Below are 11,518 nucleotides of genomic sequence, written 5' to 3' on the forward strand. Positions count from 1 at the left end.
AGCAGTGCACTGCCCCCCACAAGTTCATGGCAGTGCATTAGCATTAGCACAAACATTAGCAGTGCACTGCCCCCCACCAGTTCATGGCAGAGCATTAGCATTAGCACAAACATTAGCAGTGCACTGCCCCCCACCAGTTCATGGCAGAGCATTAGCATTAGCACAAACATTAGCAGTGCACTGCCCCCCACCAGTTCATGGCAGTGCATTAGCATTAGCACAAACATTAGCAGTGCACTGCCCCCCACCAGTTCATGGCAGAGCATTAGCATTAGCACAAACATTAGCAGTGCACTGCCCCCCACCAGTTCATGGCAGTGCATTAGCATTAGCACAAACATTAGCAGTAGCCTTTTCCCCTTTTTCCTAAACTGAGCTTTTTAGGGTTTTTTTTATTAGCCTTGTTTAGCACACTGAATAGAGGAGGTCAGTGTAACATGCTAATGACACCCCACTGGCAGCATTTAGGCTAACATTAGCATTTTAGCTCATACACTTTAATGTAATACTAACTGCATTCAGTATTTTAACATACTAAATGCAGTTAGTCCATGTTGCTCAACATGCCTGTGACTCTTCACATGCTATTGAGTAAATTGAGTAGCTTACTTTAGCATTGATGCTAACTTTTAGCATCAAAACGCTGGGCTCCAACCGACGGACACACTTTGGCAGGCCATGTTTAAGTTTATAAGAAATGTTCTAGTTCCCCGTCTTTTACCTCCCACTTATTTATAATTTGAACACAAACCTTTTAAAGACGACTTTCATAACTCATCCAACCATCGCTGTAAATACTTGAAATTGTTCTGTGAAATCTGATTCCATCAGACAAACTTCTGTCTCCTGACAATAAGTTGCAACATAAATTAGTTCATAATAATTCCCCATATTAGTCTTTATTTATAATTTCACACATTTGATCATGTAACCTCACTTTATTTTGATCTTAAAGCTAAACGCACAGTAATTATTAATTACACTCTTTCATAACAGTAAGTGCATACACTTCTTACAGTATGTACAACATTTTCTAAAGCAATAACAGCAGCTGTTGTAAATGCACTTTGGACAATATTAACAACAGACATTTATTCAACCGGCTGGAAAATCGCTATAAATGGCTGAAATGAACATCATTTTAGAAAAACAACCGAGTTTTTCCCCTTTCAGCCACAACAATTTGGCCAAAATGGCAGAAAACTGCAGAACATTTCTGTCCATTTTAAAGGAAAATCTAGAACAACCATGAATCCTGATGCCAGTTTGTTCCAGGCAGCTTCGGGTTCAGAAGTCCAGAGGCCGGATCATCATGGCGGTGCCGCGGAGGGAGTAGCTGGGTCCTTTGAAGTAATGCCACTTGATGCCGTTGAGCTTCCCTACGTGCTGCCCGCGGCTGAAGTACATCCCGTTGAGGTTGGACGGGCCGCAGGCGTCGAACCACCAGCCTGGGCCGGAAAATGAGGAATATTTAACGTAAATGAGACGATAAACCGCTTTACGACGACATGCGGTTCACTTCACATGCATCTGGATTTCTGGTTGTTCATGAAACACAGCTCCATTCTGAACCTGGATTCATCCATCCAGGGACTAATTTCTCTTTATTTGCCAATGGAAAATTAAGACTCACAAAGCGGGAAAGGAAAACTGACCTAACCAGAGATTTAGGTTCAGAATTTTCCACTTATAACTTTTCTGATGTTAAAAGTGGAAAAATCTGCCCATACCTTTCATCAATATGCTTAAAACAGACTCCTCTGACTTCTGGAACATTACTTTAGATCAGTTTCATTTTATTTAAAGTGAACTAAAGTATTTGCACCGGGGCATAAATCCGTGCTGACATGTTTTGCAGTGCAGCTGCGTAGCGTCGGTCATAAGTGGATGTCTGGACTCACCGCCCGTCAGCATCAGAGCGCACTTGCAGGAGCAGTTGTCGTTGTCCTGATCTTTGGTGCTGAAATCGGCTCCATGGATCACCAGGCTGCTCTGCTTCCCTGCCGTCCCACTGTGGCTTTTCAGGAACAGCCTGGAAAACACCAAAAGCTCACAACGTGCAGCAAAACGGAGAACCTGAGGAACAAAACGGCCAAAGAAAAAAGCATTTCAGTGTAAACTGTTTAAATGAGGGCGGTTTAGTCCCTGCTGTGTTTGGGCAGCTGTTCTCTCTGGTTCTCGATGCTGTGCAGCTAGAAGGACCTTTTCACTTTCGTATAGTTATGGTGTGTAACCATGGCAACAAGGTGTTTATAGCAGCTGATTAGCAAAAAAGAAAAACACCTGAACCGTGACCCCGAATCCCAGAGGAGGTGAAACTGAGGCTGGAAGCAGGCGAGGACCAGAGAGCAGAGAGAGGAAGTTCAAACCGTCTGGACAGGAAACAGGAAGACAGGCAAACCGGATGAACTTCAAAAATGGATCCAGCCAGAATATTACAGGTATCGTCTCGTTCAATAGAACATGGCTGCAGGTTCTGATCCCCTACTCCGTCTCTCTAACCATACAGCATATTTAGAGGAGCAGCAAAAGCAAAGGAGGCAGGTTAGCATAGCTAGCTAACAGCTGATGATGATGTCAGGACGTTCCGGTGGATTTTCGCCTCTGTTGCCCTGATCCTGAGATGTCAGCGTGTCACAACATGAGTCTTCAGTCAGAAGCCTCTTCTGATTCACTGTAAGACTGACTGCTACAGGAGATCCTTCCTGCCAACAGCAACATCTGGAGAAACTGCATCCAAACCAAATACTGAAGAAATCCAAAGTTCTGGTTCTGAAGATCAATGGATCTCTGATTCTTTCTCTGGTTATTGTGGCTTTTAGCAGACAGGATAAGTTCAGTGATTATAACTGAACTAAAACGAGACGTTTGGTTTGGTTTAACTTCAGACTGTGAGAACAAAATGTGGAAGTAAACCTCTGGTTTCATATTTACAATAAAGAAAACTTTCTAATTGTGTTTTTCTCATAAGTGTAAATATTAAATGTGTTTATTGTAAAGCGGAGCCGTCAGATCTGAGAAAAGCAGATCGGATCACTGCATGGTGAAGGTTTGAACCCAACGTAACGAGTTCTTAGCTCCTGTTGAATCCTCATAAATCACGTGGCTGTTTGGACGTCCGTGATGGTCGTGGTGGATCATCCGGGCTGCGGCTCGTCAGGTTTTCAGGAGCGGGTCGGTTGGAGCGGTTCTGGTGTCAGACTGTTAACAGGCCGGGCTCCGGCGGCGGCGCTTAGAGCTGCGGCAGGCGGCATTCTGATCGCCAACTGAAAGCATCTCAGCGAGCAGCTGCAGAGGAAAATCCTCTCCCTGCCAGCAGGTGTCATTTCAGGCTCAGGTTTCCTGAGGGGGTCGGTATGCAGGCGCTGCAGGAGATCAACGTCCGCCGAGTCCCTTCAGGTCAGAGCAGGAGCCTCGGATCGCTTCGGTTCTCTGAAGTATGATCCCATTCAAAGGCAGTTCAGAGCTTCACTAATGGATCTGCATCAGCACTGAAACATTCAGAGTCAGCAGCAGTTAGAAGTTCTCAGCTTTTATTTTGATGGTCCACTTCCACAACTGAGTTTATGTATTAGCTAAATATTTAGCTAGCTAGCTTAGAGATAAATATTTATTTTGTAGCTAAATAGTTAACTTGCTCAGCAAATATTTAGGGAACTAATTAGCTTGCTAACTAAATTTCTGGCTTCTAAGTAAATATTTAGTTTGTAGCTACATACGTAGCTAGCTCCACGCTAACTACATATGTAGCTAGCTCCACACTAACTAAATACGTAGCTAGCTCAGAGCTCACTACACATTTACTTAGCTTAGAGCTAAATAGTTAGCCTGCCCACTAAATATTTACCCTGATAACTTAATATTGCTTCAAACTAAATATTTAAATGACAGTAAAATATTTAGCTGATAGTTTGCAACTGAAACCTTTATAACTGATAACATGGTGAAAATATGAAAAAAATGAACCTCCATCTGTTTTTTATGGCAGGATAAATAACCCAAAGTATTTTTATTAGTTTTTGAATGTGCGACTCTACAAACGGTGTAGTCCAAGGCCTGCAGAGTGACCCAGGTTCTAACGTTTGACGTGTCTTTGGGTAACATTACCTGTAGTTTTGCTTCTCATTGCCGATCTGGAATCGATCATAGAGCGAGAAGGCCTGGTGTCCGTCCCAGTCCGTCAGCTCAATCCGAAGCACCTGCTGCCGCCGGCTGGTCAGCTGATAAATATGCTCGTTTCCCAACCAGTGCTCTGCCAGCACACTCCCAAAGCCCTGCAGACAGGAGAGGGGTCTGCTGGTTCATGTTCCAGCTGCTGTGGTTTATTCCTCAGCTCTGGAAAAAAAACTCCCTGAAAACCTGAGAAGTTCAGAAATTATTGGTCCTTTAAATCAGGACTGAAAAGGTTTCAGTTCACACAGATTATCTGAATCGCATCGACCTGTTTGTTCTGTGCCGTATCAATTTGCTCTTGATTACAAACGAAGCGCCTCACCAGCTTGTACTCCTTCCATGTTCTCTGGAAATCTTCGCTGCCGTCTTGTCTGCGCTGGATGACCGTCCATCCGCCGCCGGCGCGCTCCATGTTGCAGAACACCTGCAACAGAAGCAGCTTTGATGAAGATCGATAGAAACTTTCTACGCTCTTCATTCCAGCTTTTCTGATGAATCAACCTGATGAAGCTGTTTTGTTCTGCAGACATAAAAAGTGTGTTTTTGCTCTGGAAAGTTTGAAGACTTTGGCAGAGCTAACGGCGCCGTGTGACGACCATCGGGACCACCGGGTCGTTTGGGCCAGAACCCAAAGTTCGGTTCAGGTTTGCTAACATCAGAAGCGGCTGTTTTCTTCACAGATCAGCGGTACCTTCTTAGTTTCCTGTGGATTTATCTGGATGGTGTAAACGCTGTTTTTATGGAAGCCAGCTTTGTATAAATCCGCACAGTCAGCAAACTTCTTCTCTTCATCCGCAGCTCCTGATTGGTTCGCTGCGGCTGCAGAGGGTCAAGAGATGATGTCAAAGTTTCAGTGGATAAACTGTGGCCAAATCAAGAAATGTGATAAATCAGTAAATAATTTATTTGTTAGGACAGTACACATTAACTAACACTGATTACCAGTTAATTTAACTTCATTTCCTCGACTGCAAACTGTCTCCAACCCTCCCCCACTTACTGCTGGATAGTTTGAAAGGTTGGAAAACTTTTATTACACCCTAGTTTAAAACTAAAAGGCTTTATGGAGTTGACAGAAAAAGAAAATATTTACAACTGACAATAAAAAAGGTTTACAGTAAATATTAATTCATTTTAATTGACATAAGCCTGAAAACGATGTAAATACAGTAAGAAAAATGTTTTAAAGTGTTAAAGTTCCAGCCTGGTAGTGCCTCCGTCCTCCAGCAGGGGGCGCTCCCCTCTCCTCATTCTGCGCTCCAAAGCCAGAACTTTCCAGTCAAAGCCTTCCAACTTCAAAATATATGAACTTTATTTCTGAAAAAATAGGCAAACTAATAACTAAAAATCTTTTCAACTGTGATGAAAACAAAAGTTAATCTGATAAGAAATCAGCCAAAAAACATAATTTTACCCTGTCGGCACATTTCCAAACAAACGTGACTTTAATCACTTAAATTAACGGTTAAAGGTTAAAAAGTAATCTGAACCAGTTATAAACGTTTATTACAGGTTTCTAAATGAATGAAGCATATTCTAACCGAACTTCTGATTCACAAAGTGTCACCAGGATCAATAAAGTGTTTTATAAATGAATCGGATCAGAGCGCCGCTGATGCACTGTAAAACCTGAACAGTTGAGTTGGCTGCTGTTCCCTCTGGCCCGGGTCAGCTGAGCCTCCAGCTGCCGGATGGCGCCGCTCTGCCGGCCCACCAGCGCCTGCAGGCTCCCCTTCTCCTGCCTCAGCGTCTCCAGCTCCTCGGCGTGCTGCTTCTCCATCTCCAGCATCTTCCTCTCCAGGAGGCTGTGAACACGAAGGTCAGCTGAACTTCCTCAGAACAAACTCAAACCTTCCCTTCTCGGCCTTCACAGGTTTCATATCCAATCAGGATTAATTGTTTCTGGAAAATAAATACTGATCCAACGTTTCAGCCCTGGTTTCCGAAAGAGCCGAGTTAGTGAACAGAAACAGGAAGAAAGGAAATTAACTTTATTTCAAAACGTGATTTATAGATAAAATCACAAAGTGAGAAAAACAAAGAACAGCTGATAAAAACAATAAGTTAAAGAGTAACTAAACCCCACAAACCCCTAATATCTGGTAATATTAGGGTTTAATAAGTCGGAGTGTAACGGACGATAATTCAGTTTTCTACTGATCAAATTAAAACTACAGACGGTTTTAGTTTTTAAAGTTGTTTCTCAGAACCTGATCTATTTTTTCTAAATAATTCAGATTTCCCAGAACGTCCTGAATCCCACAGAAAGATGATTTTCCTCAACTTCACTGCAGCATTTCCCAGATGAAATGTTTCAGTCAGCAGCAAACCGAGGTTCGACTCTCATTCTGCACCGCCAGGGGGCGCCGTTCCCTTCGTTTGCTGCAGAAACCTGGACTGAGGAAACTTCTGATATGTAGAAATGAATAATTGAATAATCCGTCTGTTTCGGCCCCAGCCGGTGAGGGTTCCCACATCTACCTGTTTTTGTCGTGCAGCTTGCTGATCTCGGTGGTTTGGATCATTAACTGTTTCTCCAGCTTGTTGGTGGAAAGGGAATTTTCCAGCAGTTGAATTTCAAGCCTCGACGTTTGATTCAAAACCTGCAACAAGGAGAAAAAACCGGTTTATATTCCAAAGACTTAAATATAAGTGATAAAGCTCTTTAAATGAAAAGTGATTGACATGATTATAATGAACACGCTTCAGAAAAAAGTCAGTTTTTAGACATTGTAAGATTGTGTGATAGTTCACAAATTTATTTCCTTTGAATTTATCGTTTTATTTGAATGTTTTTCCGTCATGTTCAGGTGGTCAGACTAATTTTATTTCCATGTATTCACAGTGTGCAACATGTCTACAGGTCCTTAAAAACTCTAAGATTAAGGCCTTGAAATACCTTGAATTCATAAAAACATAAATTAGCTTAAATATGTAGATCACACGCTAACTGTTGTTCATTTGGTTGTTTTTCTTTTCTGTCAGGGTAACGTTTCCGGCTGAGGCTAACTAGCAGCTAGCATACCGGTGGTAGCCAGCTAGCTGTCGTCAGAGTGAAGATCCCCAGACACTCCTTATGTTTAGCCTTTTATATCTTAAATTTAATTCAAGCTAGCATGAAAAAGTCTTAAATTTAGCTTGCTGAAACATGCAGGTAGCTGTTTCAGACTTCAATGGAGCAAATTTCAGAGTAAAATAAAAGTTTGACTAAAGCCTGGGATGTCATTAGCTTCATCAAAAAGCACAAATTCACACCAGGGAAGAAACACATGAAAGTCAGGCTCTGTGCGTGTAGCTTCTTCCACCTGAGTCTCAACGTCAGTCAGCTTGCGCGTTTGCTCGGCGGTCTGAGAGAGAAGGCTGGTTCCCATTTCCAACATGGCTGCCGTGTGGTTGTGCATGGCGCTCTGCTGCAGGTGAGCCATCTCCGTCTTCATGCTCTCCCGGACGTAGCTCTCAATCTGCAACCAGAAAGACGATGCGAGAAGCTAGAGGAGCAAACCAAAAACCGCTGAAGGGACACAGAAAAACACAGATCTGAATGTGGTAGAAAACAGAAATGATCTGTGATAGCTAGAGATAGATATCTAGTTATCCAGTTAGTTAGCTGGACGGACGCAGAAACGTAAAGATTAGGTTTGAATTTCCCAGTATTTGATGGTTTTCTATTTAACAGTTTAATTGCGTTCGTTATGAAATATATTTTGTCCTGTTTGTTCAGGATCGACGCAAACGAAGTGTTAAAATGCATAAACATTATAGAGACTTTTACAGTCTATTAATTAATTTCTGTAACTAATTTCTAATATTCAGATAAGAATCGTTCAGATAAGAATCGTTCAGATAAGAATCGTTCAGATAAGAATCGTTCAGATAAGAATCGTTCAGATGGGAATCGTTCAGATAAGAATCGTTCAGATGGGAATCGTTCAGATGGGAATCGTTCAGATAAGAATCGTTCAGATAAGAATCGTTCAGATGGGAATCGTTCAGATAAGAATCGTTCAGATAAGAATCGTTCAGATGGGAATCGTTCAGATGGGAATCGTTCAAATAATCGTTCAGATGGGAATCGTTCAAATGGGAATCGTTCAGATAAGAATCGTTCAGATGGGAATCGTTCAAATAAGAATCGTTCAGATGGGAATCGTTCAGATGGGAATCGTTCAAATAAGAATCGTTCAGATAAGAATCGTTCAGATAAGAATCGTTCAGATGGGAATCGTTCAGATGGGAATCGGATCGCTCCTCTGTTCCTCACGCTGAGCCGGAACGTCAGTCGGACTTCCAGCGACGGTCCAGAACCTGAAGCCTGGATTCGTCTCTGTCCTTAAATAAATTCACTGAATGAATAAAAAACAACCTGCAGGTTGTTTTTTATTCACCTGGAGTTAAAACCAAAGTGAGACGTTTTGCTTCCGTTTGGCATCAGAAGAAGGTTTCCCTGGTCAAACATCCTGGATGTTTGCATTACTGACCAGATCAGTTTATTTGTTTTTTATGGGATTTAAAATCATCTGTTTGGAAAAATGTTTCTTCAGCCTCAATCTGTTAATTTCACTCAAATTTTCTACCATTTTTGAAATAAATTCTCCACAAGAAACAATAAAATAAAATGAAGCAAAACTCTATTTTACTCCAAATTATTATTATTATTATTTTATTTTATTTTATTTTAATTTTTTTTATTTGTATGACTTTAATGTTGAGAGAAAAAATAAAATTTGGTCCGACTCAGAAAATGGAACATCAGAAGATTTGGATTTTGTCTCCTGCTGACTAATCAGAGAAATTATTTCTGATTTCATTTGGAGTAAAATTATAATCAACCAGCAACATCTGATAACCCATCTGGGAAAATCTGCAGGTTTTAACCAGATCAGCCACTGAGATGATCGTTGTTCTACGTCTCTGCAAACCGCAGCAGGAAGGAGCTCAAACAGGAGAATTCACCTGAACAGCCACAGATCTGCTCAGAAAGTTGAGCTGAATGCAGCTGAACTCAAACAGGAATGATGACGCCGTTTTCTTCACTTCCTGCTGCTGAGCACAGAACCAACACGACGTTTCTGACGAGGCGTCCAGAGGAACTGAAACTTTCTCTGAGGTAAAACTCAACTTTTCACTCTGAGTCCGGTGAGCTCAGATTATTTCTGCACTTCTATGACACCAAGATCTAGGAAGTCCTCAGAGAAACAAAGTTCATCAGATCAGTGAAATCTTTCACATCTGCATACAAGAAGCTAACTTTGCATAAATGTTCCCAAGGGCTTGCTTTAAAAAATAAAATAATAAACAGAAAAATTCAAGATGGCCACCAAGGAAAACGTGTTCTTGCACCAAATGTTTATATTTATTATATATAAATTGTTTATGTGTCAAATCATGAAGAACTGAACTCAGATGAACCATATTTACTGATTTTACTCTAAAGTTACCAATTAGTCGAACATGTTTGGTGTCCAATCACAGCCAGCGTCATCTGAACCGTAGAAATCCTGATGTTTCCTTTTCCTGGTGAACTTTGGAAAATATGTTTGCTCTAAAATTAGCAGCACAAAGTTAGCTAAATACTAACTCACTAAAAAAGTAATCGTAGCGCCACTAATGCTAAACACATAAAAGTTAGCAGAAGCTAATGCTAAACACATAAAAGTTAGCAGAAGCTAATGCTAAACACATAAAAGTTAGCAGAAGCTAATGCTAACCACTGCTTGTGTCATATCTTCATTTTCTTCCAGGTGTGAGACTCGCAAACAGCAAAGTCCTCAGTTTCTCATGATGTGACACAAAATTCTTCCAAAATGGAAGAACTTTGTCTTCCATAAAGACGTAAAGTTCTTCTTTATGGTCATCTTGAAAAAATGTCTGTCATCCTGATATTGTAACGACTTATGTGAAATATGAAGAACGTACAACCTGATTTTTTATGCTTGTTTCCTAACTTTACCAGTTCTTACAGTAACATCAGGATTTCCTCTGAATCTAACCGGTTTTTCTAAAAACTGCCTGATCTGTGAGCCAACACAGCCGAGCGTGTGGAGCATCCTGGAGCATCCTGGAGCTTCCTGGAGCTTCCTGGAGCTTCCTGCTGCCCACCTTCCTGGTTTACCTTCTGCAGCCACTGGGTGTAGTTCTGCATGACGCTCTCCAGCTGCTGGATCTTCAGGCTGGGCTCGGCCGGCGGCGCGTCTCTCTGGATGGCGTTGGCGTCGTGCTGACTGGTCCTGCCGCCGCCTCGGGCCTCTCTGCAGCTGGCCTGTCCCTCCTCAGGCAGGATGAACGTGTAGGTGCACTGCCCATGCTGAATTTGATGAAACCTCTGCTGATCGCCTTCGGCACGGCGCACAGTCAGCAGGAGGAGGGTGAGCAGAAACAGCGAGCGGCGTCCAACATGGAGGCCAAGCATCATGTCAGAATTAGCAGGTAAACAGGTCGCTCTGGGCTCTGGGTCTTCCTGCTCCCTATGGCCGACTCTTCTCCTTAAAGCAGAATGACTACAGGCTGGAGGATTCTGCTCGCCATGACTGACCCGTCCTTTGGCTGGACCTCCAGGACTCTCGTCAAACGTTTCCAAATCTCCAAATTGTGTTTCTGCCAGGAAAAGTTGCTCATATCTGAAGCAGAGAGGCAGCTTTCTTCTGCATGTTGATTCTGCAGGAAATCAAAGCCAGGCTTGATCCTCCATCAGCGTGAAACTGTGAAATGTTTTCTGGGAAAGCTGGAATTTGTTGTCAGACCTCCCCTGGTCTGCGCTGCGGCTTCCTGCTCCGCTCTGAAGTGGAGAACAGCTTCAGGACAGACTGAGCCAGGCTCTCACAGCCTGCAGTGGAATGTGGCTGTGCACACATCAGTGTGTGTGTGTGTGTGCGCGTGTGTGTGTGTGTGTGTGTGTGTGTGTGTGTGTGTGTGTGTGTGTGTGTGTGTGTGTGTGTGTGTGAGTGAGATTTTGGCCCAAGCTCAGACCATGGGGATCGGTTTACATCCAGCCTCATGTGGTCGCCGTCCTGCCTTCTTTTCTGGAAGTGGACACAAACATTCATCTGAATTTTCTCCTGAATCTCTGGGATGCAGAAAACTTTTTCATAACATCAGCAGAATTTGTCCAGTTTTGTAGTTCCTGAACTGGTTCCTCCAGTGTTGTTCATTTCTGGGATGAGAAGCTAAAAAATGCCTGGACACAGTTTTGTCTGCAGTGACCGTTCTGCTCTCCGTTCTGTTTTATACAATCCAAGAATGAACCCAAGGAGACAAAGATCGAGGAAAAGCAGCTGAGATTAAAACTGTTTTCACAGCTGATGGTCTGTTGGACTCAGTTTGATTGCAAACAAACCAACCTGTTCCC

The 11,518-nt window shown here is 42.6% G+C and overlaps 1 protein-coding gene across 1 annotated transcript; it reads right to left on the reverse strand.

Moving 5' to 3' along the window:
• Nucleotides 1-883: 883 nt before the first annotated feature.
• Nucleotides 884-10,977, reverse strand: angpt1 (angiopoietin 1). Its single transcript, XM_015003317.2, has 9 exons — nt 10,286-10,977; nt 7,479-7,634; nt 6,655-6,776; nt 5,803-5,978; nt 4,865-4,992; nt 4,496-4,597; nt 4,108-4,274; nt 1,902-2,032; nt 884-1,448 (listed from the first exon to the last, which is right to left on the reverse strand). The coding sequence occupies exons 1-9, from the start codon at nt 10,583-10,585 to the stop codon at nt 1,288-1,290; spliced, it is 1,443 nt and encodes a 480-aa protein (XP_014858803.2). The 5' UTR covers nt 10,586-10,977; the 3' UTR covers nt 884-1,287.
• Nucleotides 10,978-11,518: the final 541 nt, after the last annotated feature.

The sequence above is a fragment of the Poecilia mexicana genome, unplaced genomic scaffold (assembly GCF_051168715.1).
Source record: "Poecilia mexicana isolate PSO_F unplaced genomic scaffold, ASM5116871v1 scaffold_11, whole genome shotgun sequence".
NCBI classification, from domain to species: domain Eukaryota; kingdom Metazoa; phylum Chordata; class Actinopteri; order Cyprinodontiformes; family Poeciliidae; genus Poecilia; species Poecilia mexicana.

What these genes read in the sequence shown, in the direction of transcription:
- angpt1 (XM_015003317.2), bottom strand. Translation starts at nt 10,585, where the DNA reads ATGATGCTTGGCCTCCATGTTGGACGCCGCTCGCTGTTTCTGCTCACC. An exon ending in ATCCACAGGAAACTAAGAAG is followed by an intron (nt 4,598 to 4,864) that starts GTACCGCTGATC and finishes CTTCTGTTGCAG; the next exon opens with GTGTTCTGCAACATGGAGCG. An exon ending in CGCTCTGATGCTGACGGGCG is followed by an intron (nt 1,449 to 1,901) that starts GTGAGTCCAGAC and finishes TTTCCGGCCCAG; the next exon opens with GCTGGTGGTTCGACGCCTGC.